Raw genomic sequence first — 11,344 nt, 5'->3', positions numbered from 1 at the left:
ACAGCTTAAGTGACGGGGACAGACACCATGAAAACAAAACAAACTGATTCACAGAGCAAACAAAAGATTGGAATGAAAAGAAACAATTGCTGTTAATTAAGTAACACTGGGTCTTAAAAACACTAAAGTGATGATAATACACATCCCAGTAAAATGGACACATGCACACCCCCACACACACACAAAGAAATATTTTGGAGGGAAAGGTGCTATACTCCTTCACTCCCTGAGGTTTGTTTTCCACTATATACAGCTATTCACAAATACAAGGATCTTTACCAAGGTCTATTGTGATTGGGTGTTTGAGGTCACATGGCTTGTCCACTGCAAACACAAGGAAGTGGATGTCCAAATACTTGCAAATATTTGCATGTGTGTTTATTTCCACATTTTCTTTTTTGTTACTCATGAGCCCAACAGAAATCTCCTGCGCAACATTTGTGTGTGTGTGTGTGTGTGTGTGTGTTTTAGTCCCCACCTCCCCCATAATTACTCTGGCATGTCTCACCTGTCCAGTCTGGCCTTGGGAATACCTCCACTTCTCTTTCTCTGGAAACAGAACACACACACACACACACACACACACACACACACACACACACACACACACACACACACACACACACACACACACACACACACACACGGACACACACACACACAGCACACACACACACACACACACACACACGCACACACACACACACAGCACACACACACACACACACACACACTCTCTTATCACTTCATTTGCTTCCTCTGGGCCCAATGGGCTACATGTTCAGTTCAGGTCAGCCATGCAAAAGCTGAGACATTGTGAATACTAAAAAAACATATGGATTCACAGATTCATCAACCAAAATGTATTTTAACCTATTATTTTAAACGATTACTATTAAGTTAACTATACAACAGTCCGGTCGGACGATTGACAAGAGGCATCCCATGAGTGAGGATACCCTGGAACAAACTTCCGAAGCCGTGAGGGTGGGGCTGGAGAACGGTGCTCTCAGCTGTGATTACCGGCGGATTACCTGTGCAAATCACAGCCGTGAGGATATCCTTCGCCAACCCCACTCTCACTCTTGTCAACAGATAACCCTGTGAGAAGAATAACTTAAACTTATTTAACATTTCAAAACTCTTTCTTCCAAACGGGCCTACCAGTACACATAACAAATAGGAACAGACAAGCATTTCTGCACTGTTTTTTTTTTATACATGGCCAAAGGTGATGAGGTTACAACATTGTTACGGTGCTTTAACAGCAAGTCTATAAACGGGGCAAGGTCACTGAGAATTTTGCCCCACTGTCACGTCTAGGGGTTTATTACACGGCTCTTCAGAATGTTCTAAAAAGTTCCGTTGATTTTAATGGACCACCCAAGCGTTCGCAGGTCTGATATTTCTTTATATTCCTCGCTGCGAAAAATGAATGGCCGCTGTCATTGGAAACGGGTTTTGTGCTTCTTATTCACATCTTTCTTTTTGCGCGAAGAACTATCACTGAGGTCACTGAGAATTTTGCCCCACTGTTGTGTCTAGGGGTATATTACACACCCTTGCACTCACCTGTGTCAAACAGCCACAGAGGTATCTTCCAGTCATTGTAGGCAGAGTCTGTAAGTCCTCCAAACGCATACAGAATCCCCTACAATCATCAATCACCATGTGAACAGAAGCAGTGTTACAGAATGAAGATCAAGAACATATATCTTTGAATGCTCCATTGCTTACAGAAAAAAAGCACCCTATGCGCTTGTAAAACAACCACCTGTAAAATACAGACTGGGCTTATCTTATTATATAATATGATATACTTATGCAGGTTGCTATGCCAATAGTTACTATAGTTACTATTCCCAAAGTTAATTATAGTGGCTTTACTCTATTGGCTGTTACTGATCTAACCCACAGTCATGGTTGGTTGTGTCATGGCCATCATTCACATCACCTGACCTGATGTGACACCATGGTGTGTCCCTCCAGTTCTTCAGGAGCCCACTCACTGCTGCAGTCCAGTTCGGTCCATTCATTACACACTATACCACACACACACACACACACACACACAAACACACACACACACACACACACACACACACAGACACACACACAGACACACACACACACACACACAGGCACATATACACAAACACACACAGGCACACACACACAGACACACACACACACACACAGACACAGACACAGACACACACACACACACACACACACACACACACACACAGGCATGTTAATACACAAACCTCGACATATACAACCGTAAACACCCACAAGCACACATACATACTCACACACACAGGTAGACATACACATGATAGACACACACACAGGCACACACACACACACGGGCACACATACACACACACATGAACACACACACACACACAAATGAACACAAACACACACACACACACACAGGCGCATATACACACACACAGGCACACACACACAGACACACACACACTCACACACACACACACACACAGGAACACACACACACATAAACACACACACAGGCACACACACACACACACACACACACACACACACACACACACACACACACACACACACACACACACACACACACACACAGTTTTATGTGAATTTGACTTTCCAGCCCACGTAACTACAATAACACAAATGGCTGAGCAAAAAGCAAGAAGACCCTGACTCCTCACCCACGCTGTACTTCCAGAAGTCTCTGAGCGTCATGTTCTCGCGGCCGCCCAGCAGGTAGACGTCCCCCTTGTGGGAGCAGCAGGCGTGCCTGAAGCGGTTGCAAGGGGCAGGAGAGTCCTGAGGCAGGGGGGTCCAAAGAGAGGGGCTGCTTCTCTGAGCCATGCTGGGGCAGCCTGGCGGGAACAGAGAAGAGTGAGGAAGTCCCTGCATCTCTCTACTACATGATGGTCATGGAAAACAATACGATGAAGATGAATGAAAAACCATAAGGTGAAGATGAAGGAAAAACAATAAGAACAAGTAATAACAACAGCATTACCATACGGGTTACATGTATCATAATGAGCTCAGAAGTTGATACCAATGTGCTACATTTACTCTGTTACATGAACTTCAGTAAATACTTGGGTGTACTGTGTCGGCCTAAGATTAGTTTGAATGCAGAATGCTTTTCCGTTTCGCTCGAGTGCATTTATAATAAATGTAGTTGTTCTCCGCTGCAAAGGCTACACACTTCTTGTTAACTTCTTGTACACAATCACAGTACTGTTCTTCTTCAGTCTTCTTTTGCTCTTCTTGTTTATTCCACTCGTTTTTGGCGCCGCTTCTACTCCCAGCTCTTTTTACACATCAACACCGCTCCAACTAGTCCTGATCACGTGCAGAATTTGCACATATGCAAAAAAATGTATATGATGTTTTCTTCAAATAAGCTTGCTCAGTGTGTCCTCGAAGGCGTCACCTTCCTTTTCATGCGTTTTGGTCTCTTTAAGCTAGACTCTTAACCAACAATTTACAAATATCTATGAGGAAGTCATATTTAGCTGCGGATCAGTAATCCAGTAATCACTCTCTAACACTATGCGGCTTTACAGTGAGGGAACAGACAGTGAGGGGGAGAGGACAGTTTCTATCCAATCACATTCCTTTCTCTGACAAGCACTGTGAGCCTGAGCGCCAACTCCCAAGGCTGCCAGGTTGAGGGAGTTGGAGCGATTAGAACACTGAGCCAGGGTTCTCAGTGCTATCATTGAAGATAAATTACATTCTAGATTTTATATTTCTGATTAGCCGCCTGATCTGTTTTGGCGAGGGAGGTGTTATCTGCCTTCTCTGCTTGTATTGCAGGCTTAAGGTCGTCATTTTGCGTTTGCCGCTCTCTTTGTTTGACGTGACGTGAGAGTAGCTAACAGGCTAGCTGTTACGACCCCCCGCAGACGCTGTAGTGGCCATGCATAGGCTGCTGGCAGCCATGGGGAGGATGATTGATAATGACCCATACCCGGGGAAGTGTGGGAGATAAGAACACCCATGGACACCTGTGGATCTTTCTCTCTCTCTTTCAGCTCCTCTCATTTACTTCACTCTTCTTACTGATGCACACACACACTTACACGCCTCTCCTGTCCACCCGCACACCATTAACACACATCCAAGCATCAAACCCCTAGACATGTGTCGCCCTTATGTCTTATGAAGTTAATACATCTCTACTTCATTTAGAAATCTAGATTGGTCGTCCGTCTCCATTCTTTTGTGTTGTGGTCCCACGAGCCGGCTGTAACATTAGCACTTAACCTAATGACGGATAGCATCCACAGATTTTAAAAGCATTTTGAAATAAAGAATAAACATCGATCAGATAAATAGGCCTACTACTGTATGTGTTTCTTGGTCATTAGCTCATTATGTGCACAGGCTGTCTGCCTCATAATGCTGTGTGTGTGATGTGTAAGTGGAAATATAAATGTGAAGTTCTGTGTTTAATGTTCCAATTTATAATGTGCTTGGGTTTTCTAGCCTGTTTTCATTTTAGTGCATAATTCTGTTACCCATTGGAGTCTGTGTGCTATGTGTAGCTGGTTTACGAGTAATTTTCCTGATTTTCCTGTTTTCCTGAGTCCTGTATTTTGACATGAGTGAAATGCTTCATGTGGTCTCAGTACATGCATGAAGCTGTCAACAAGAATTCATCTAATTGCTCCATTGCTACAGCATGAAACAGAAGAGACTTTGACTGCTTTCAACGACAGAGAGGAGACTTCTAAGTGTCCTCAATTTGAAGTAACCTAAACCCCTTACCTGCCTCGCCTCTTTCTCTTGTGACTCGTTAGTTTTAACATTCTCCTTATCATATTGTAACATCCCCAAAGACTCAACAGCGTAACTACCGTTCTGGAGTGAAAACATGAGTAAAGAATAATGTATAGCCCAGCAGATTGATCACAACCCCAGCAGTGGGGCTGCCCCAACAAGTCATATGACACTGTAGAATCCCCAACTTGCCAACATAAAGCTTCAATAATAATATTGTGTTGCCTAGGACCAACATGTGCGACCGTGCGTCTTCATAATATTAAGTTATAGAAATAATAATAAGAATGATATGGACGTGTAGACTGGAATGGAAAGAGAAACAATGGTATGAATAAATAATAAATAAATATCCTCATATGCTTCCGAAGAACATGCAGTTAAAAATGTTTTTGTCACAAGGTAATACCAAATGAAAACCAATGTCATATTAGCACTGTTATACACATAACCGGTCTTATTGGCTGAGCCAGGTAACAAGCCAACTGGCTAATATGTTCGTATAATGTTAACTTCACATAACCCATTCCTTAAGGCTGTCATGGATGCACACCACCCAAGAATCTTAGCTAAAGAGGAAAAAACGCTATTTCTTTTGCCATAAAAGAAGGTAAGTCAGCTGGCACTGTGCTTGGCAAGAGCACATCTGCTCTGCCAGAGACATGGGAGGACACTAGGAAAGATAGGCCGGCAGCAGACATAGGTTTATGGAAAATTTTACAGGACTCTCCACTTTTCCATCTCTGGCAATAGGTGTCTGTCACTGATTTACAGGTTTAGAGGCCATTGTCAATCTTTGTCCACAATTACAGCCACTAAGTGATTTTAGAGGCACAGAATGCTGCTGGATTTCCTTACACTCAGATAGACCATAAATTCACACACAAACCTAACAAGCCTATGTGCTTTAACAGACAGCTGGCTTTATTTATTATTTTGTAATTATTTCGCAAATGCAGTGTTCTAGTTTTGATATAACAGCATGCCAGGTATGGTATTCCAAAGAAATGTATAGTTTACAGTCTGTTATATACAAAATATATCAGCTACTTACTTGGTTAACTTTATCACTGGTGAAAAGCTGCTGTTGGTGATTACTTTTGAACTTGATGTAGACTACTGGAACAATTCTAAGCAGCAAAACAATGGAATGCCTAAGATTCCAAAGCTCTAGAAGGTCCAAGACTTAATTCCAACTCAGTTTCACAGAAAATTGATTGGCCCGGTTGATTAACATATATCCATTATAGCTACATTCGGGGAAACGTGACATTTCATTTTTAGAGAAGGTTATGATTGCCTACTGATGAAGCAGACATTGACCCAATCAATGCTAAGAGATGTCAAGCGCAAAGGTCCTCTTGAGCAGTTTTAGTTCCAAGCGGGCTTTCTGGCGTTTGCTCAGTGCTGGGCGCAGCCATGTAAACTGAGCCGTATTGGCCGGGTTTCCAGGCGACAACAAACAAGTCACTTTGTGATGTCACATCTCCATGGGGAGGGAAGGTATTCCTCAAAATGAAGAGAAACTCTGTCCACAGGGATGATGCTCTCAAACACACTCTATCAGTTCTAATGGCACTGAGGACAGATATCAAGCGTACTCATGCACTGGAAGACATGCATACCAGTGTCCATGTCCAAGCAATAGTGTCTCACTTGCAGGTGAATTCGGACTGAACAAGAAGCACTGTGCCTTATAAAGTCGTCCAGTATCAATCCCAAAATGCCTTGAAGCCACACTAAGCAGCACAGTTGGCAGTCATGCAAATGCCAACATGTTACACTACCATAGCCTATGCACTCATGCCAACGCGTTAAACTACCAAAGCCTATGCACTCATGCCAACGTGTTAAACTACCAAAGCCTATGCACTCATGCCAACGTGTTAAACTACCAAAGCCTATGCACTCATGCCAACGTGTTAAACTACCAAAGCCTATGCACTCATGCCAACGTGTTACACTACCAAAGCCTATGCGCTCATGCCAACGTGTTACACTACCAAAGCCTATGCGCTCATGCCAACGTGTTACACTACCAAAGCCTATGCACTCATGCCTGCATGTGTGCTGTGCTGAGTCATAGAGAGCATCTAGAATGAGCTGAACACTCCAGACTGGAGATCTCAAGAGGTTGCCACAACAGTGTGTACTGTTGCCACGGACGACTCACCCCATCACCTGACACCTTCTTCAACTCCTCTGCAGGGACATATTTAGCAGCCATGTTGCTATTTGTGTTTCCCTCCCGGCATTTCTTACAGACAAGGCAGCTGACCAGTAAGTGTACAGCTAAACGATTTTGCCATGATGGGTGTGTATGGCACGGCCAGGAAGAGTGCTCTTTCAGTTCGGTGAGTATCTACTCCGTCACAGAAACATGACCAAACACGATAACAGGCTAATCTCACCACCAGTTGCACCTAGGAACAGCAAGTGCATGCCAGTTTTGCTTTGATAACTCAACCCAATGGCCATTGGAGAAAAACTTAACGGCTGTTGTTATTGAAAAGCTGTTGTTTGTTTACCATTAGCCTGTCATTCTGTGTTAACACACCACTATCTGATTCAGAACCTGTAGGCCATGTGCTAGATACATTTGAGAGGTCATTCACTTCAACATATGTTCATTTTCATGAATTTGACAGTGTACGGTTTGTAGATTTTCTTTCATCTCTTTGTGAGATTTCTTTAAAGTAATCATTGATGTTTTGAGTAGGCTGTAAAACCACCAAGTTCTTCCAAGCCATAAGATCTCTCACAATATGGCTACATTTTCATGATTATGATGATATAACGATTTGACCACTTCCGGGAAACAAAAAACAAACAGACAAACAAACAATACAAAACCCACAAGATCTGCAAGTTTTTAGTGCATGAGGTTTTCGACCACAAGCTGAGACAGGAAGGAAACATTAGCCTACAATACGCAAGTTCTTTTTCAAAATCGAGGAAATCGTTTCAAAGTCATACAAATAATACAAAGCACTTCTATACAGTTCAAACAACCCTAACTACCGACATTTTTACATGAAACGATGTCAAATGTAAGCACCCAACATGACAAGAACCTTACATAAAGCAGTTTACTGAGGTGGGGCTGACAAGTTCAAACAAATCATGAAAACATGCTGTTGTTCAGTGAGTTGTCCCTTTCAAACGTCTCTTATCAGACAGATCTTTGACTTGAACATATATATATATTTGCAATATGAATGACAATGGCCAACTGCACCAAGAATTGCAGAGGTTGCATTTGATGACCTCATTTCAGACAAGAAGCATACACCGACAGCGCCTTTTAATGGCTTGGCTTCTTCTTGCGCGAGGCTGGAGTGATTGGGACGCATGTGACGATAACGGTATATGATTGCATAATCCGAACGAGACATTCTCACAGATTTACCATATGGCATGTTGCTCACGCTGACTGAGAGAAGTTTTCGAAAAGTTTAATTGAAGGAATGATATCGTAGGTCGCTGCCCTCAAATACACCACCAAGATATACGCAAGCATATCGAGAGAAATAAACCAAAGACACAAGGGACTAAACGAAAACGTATAAACTTTGAATACACGATGGGCCTATCTTTTCTGATAATGTTGGAAGACACATAGCCCAACGGGAACAAATCATCGGGAGCTAATTTCTGTAGAATATATGGAAACTATATGGAAACAATCGCCGTATCGCCTAAGCCTATATCCAAACGTACTTTAAATGTACCTTATGCATTGCGCCCAGAGGTATTAAGCGTATGTATTTCATCAAACTACATCTCAGTCAGAGTACAACTGAAGTGTTGTGACGACAAGAACCGGGCCACATTTACACAAGATTCCTCCCCTTTCTCGTATGCAAAATAACGTCATTTCCATTGATTTTTCTATATCGTAACAAGGCGGCAACTTTGTTGATTTATTTTTTCTTTAAGATAAACGGTAACGGTTTCACTTACTTTGTTGATCATCTGCTCTGATGCGCCCCTCGTGAAGAAACTGCCTCGAGAATAGTGGAAGTGAGTGGGCTAGAGGGAGGGGCGTCCTCTTCCCTCGGAATTTATAACCAGGAAAACAAGTCCTCTCCACACTATCCTCAAGTGATAGGATTGGGATAGGATAGGGGACGGGGACGGAGGAGAGTGCCGACCCCCTTCATTTAAAGTATTTTCACAAAGGTTCTTTGGCAGGAATGAGTCGATGGGTCATTGAGACAAATCATATAAAATTAACATAAAGCTTTCAAATTAAACATTTAGTTGTCTGAAGGCTGCCCTAAGAAGATGAATCACAATAAATAGCCTACATATTATATGAATCATAGAGGTAAGTTTGGAAAATGATGAATTATGAGTTATTCTTAAATGCAACATTGTTTGCAGATTTTTTTTTTGTTGTTATCCTTAAATGAGATATGGATGATGCTGGAGAATAGGTAATCTTTGCCCTGAAATCGTCATACCAGATTTACAACTGGAAAAACACTGTGAAGAGGTCACATTACATTCCGTAGTAAAGTAAATAGTGCTTGTGTTGAGGCTGATAAAAGCTGAGGTCACATACTTGAAATGTGTCACCAAGCCATAATGTAGTCCACGTGACTCGTGTCGTCAGAGGGCACATTCTTTATATGAGCTCTCTAACAACGGAATATAGAAAGATGAAAGGCTTTCAAGACGGAATACAACTCTGAACTTTGGCCATGCGTCATCACGCATTATGGCCACTTCTTATTTATTCATGTTAGTGGATTGGTAGAATTGGAACAGGAGCCAACTAGTGTTAAAAGGAATTTTGTTCTGCATGTGACAACTAGCATCATAATAGAGGGAATGTTTAAGTTTAATAAGTTGAAGTTTAATTATTATTACACCTAGGTCTATGTCCAAACTCACTTAGAAATATTTGATAAACCATAAGGGCACTCGGAAAGTGCAGACCTTCGCCAATGCCAATATGCCTTATCTTGATATTTTAAAGAAAGTGAAAAAAAAAAAACATCAGCTCAAAACATTAATAGGTTCATCATTGGCCCATGCTCAAACCATCCACCACGTTTCATGAAAATCAGCCTGGCAGTTTTTGTGAAATCCTGCTGACAGACAAACAAAAGGTAATGAAAAGATAACCTCCTTGGCAGAGGTTAAACTAGAGTAAAAACAACAGTGAGAAACAGAGCAAAACCATCAGTAAGAAATAGAGCAATAACAAGAGTGAAAAAATAAATAATAACAACAGAGAGATAATGAGTAATAACAACAGTGAGAAATAGATCAATAACAACAGTGAGAAATAGAGCTATAACAACAGTGAGAAATAGAGCTATAACAACAGTGAGAAACAGAATAATAACAACAGTGAGAAATAGAATAATAACAACAGTGAGAAATAGATCAATAAATACAGTGAGAGATAGAGCAATAACTACAGTGAGACATAGATCAATAAATACAGTGAGAGATAGCGCAATAACAACAGTGAGACAAAGCAATAACATCAGTGAGAAACCGAGCAAAAACATCAGTGACAAATAGAGCTATAATATCAGTGAAAAAATGTTCAGTAAAAGGAGAGTTGGCAAACCTAACATAACTGAGTACCTAAATGGACTACTGATATTTCATTTGGATCACAACCAACCTAGAAGGGGAAACCGTAGGTAGGGTGCATGGTCCTCCAGCACCTGGACTCCTCAGGAACCTACGCCAGGATCCTGTTTGTTGACTTCAGCTCTGCCTTCAACACAATCATTCCGGCTCTGCTTCAGGACAAGCTCTCCCAGCTGAGCGTGCCTGACTCCACCTGCAGGTGGATCACAGACTTCCTGTCCGACAGGAGGCAACGCGTGAGGCTGGGGAAGCATGTCTCTGACTCCAGGACTATAAGCACCGGTTCCCCTCAGGGCTGCGTTCTTTCCCCTCTACTCTTCTCCCTGTATACCAACAGCTGCACCTCCAGTCACCAGTCCGTCAAACTCCTTAAGTTCGCGGACGACACCACCCTCATTGGGCTCATCTCTGGGGGGGGATGAGTCCGCTTACAGGTGGGAGATTGACCATCTGGTGACCTGGTGTGGGCAGAACAACCTGGAGCTAAATGCTCTGAAGACAGTGGAGATGGTCGTAGACTTCAGAAGGAACCCAGCCCCACCCACCCCCATCACCCTGAGTGACTCCCCAGTCGACACTGCGGAGTCCTTCCGCTTCCTGGGCACCATCATCTCCCAGGACCTCAAGTGGGAGCTGAACATCAGCTCCCTCACCAAAAGAGCTCAACAGAGGATGTACTTTCTGCGGCAGCTGAAGAAGTTCAACCTGCCAAAGACAATGATGGTGCACTTCTACACCTGCATCATCGAGTCCATCCTCACCTCCTCCATCACCGTCTGGTACGCTGCTGCCACTGCAAATGGCAAAGGCAGACTGCAGCGTATCATCCGTTCTGCTGAGAAGGTGATTGCCTGCAATCTGCCATCTCTACAGGACCTGTTCGCCTCTAGGACCCTGAGGCGAGCAGGTAAGATTGTGGCCGATCCCTCCC

At 42.8% G+C, this 11,344-nt stretch overlaps 1 protein-coding gene across 3 annotated transcripts in view; it reads right to left on the bottom strand.

Moving 5' to 3' along the window:
- Nucleotides 1-8,853, bottom strand: part of si:dkey-3d4.3 (leucine-zipper-like transcriptional regulator 1 homolog) — a 15,198-nt gene extending 6,345 nt beyond the window's left edge. Inside the window, exons 1-5 of one of the 3 annotated variants that reach the window (XM_031582368.2) lie at nt 8,764-8,853; nt 2,706-2,879; nt 1,960-2,042; nt 1,573-1,651; nt 509-549 (exon numbers count right to left, since the gene is read on the bottom strand). In XM_031582368.2, coding sequence (XP_031438228.1) covers nt 509-549; nt 1,573-1,651; nt 1,960-2,042; nt 2,706-2,868 — 366 coding nt within the window. In that variant the 5' untranslated portion in view covers nt 2,869-2,879; nt 8,764-8,853. Of the gene's footprint in view, nt 1-508; nt 550-1,572; nt 1,652-1,959; nt 2,043-2,705; nt 2,937-6,973; nt 7,846-8,763 lie in introns of those variants that run through there. The other 2 variants (XM_042709763.1, XM_042709762.1) reach the window with 2 other exon arrangements.
- Between the last annotated feature and the right edge of the window lie 2,491 nt (nt 8,854-11,344).

Source organism: Clupea harengus, chromosome 2 (genome assembly GCF_900700415.2).
Source record: "Clupea harengus chromosome 2, Ch_v2.0.2, whole genome shotgun sequence".
Classification (NCBI taxonomy): domain Eukaryota; kingdom Metazoa; phylum Chordata; class Actinopteri; order Clupeiformes; family Clupeidae; genus Clupea; species Clupea harengus.
Note: the sequence above shows the minus strand (reverse complement) of the source record. Positions and strands in the feature narration are given on the sequence as shown.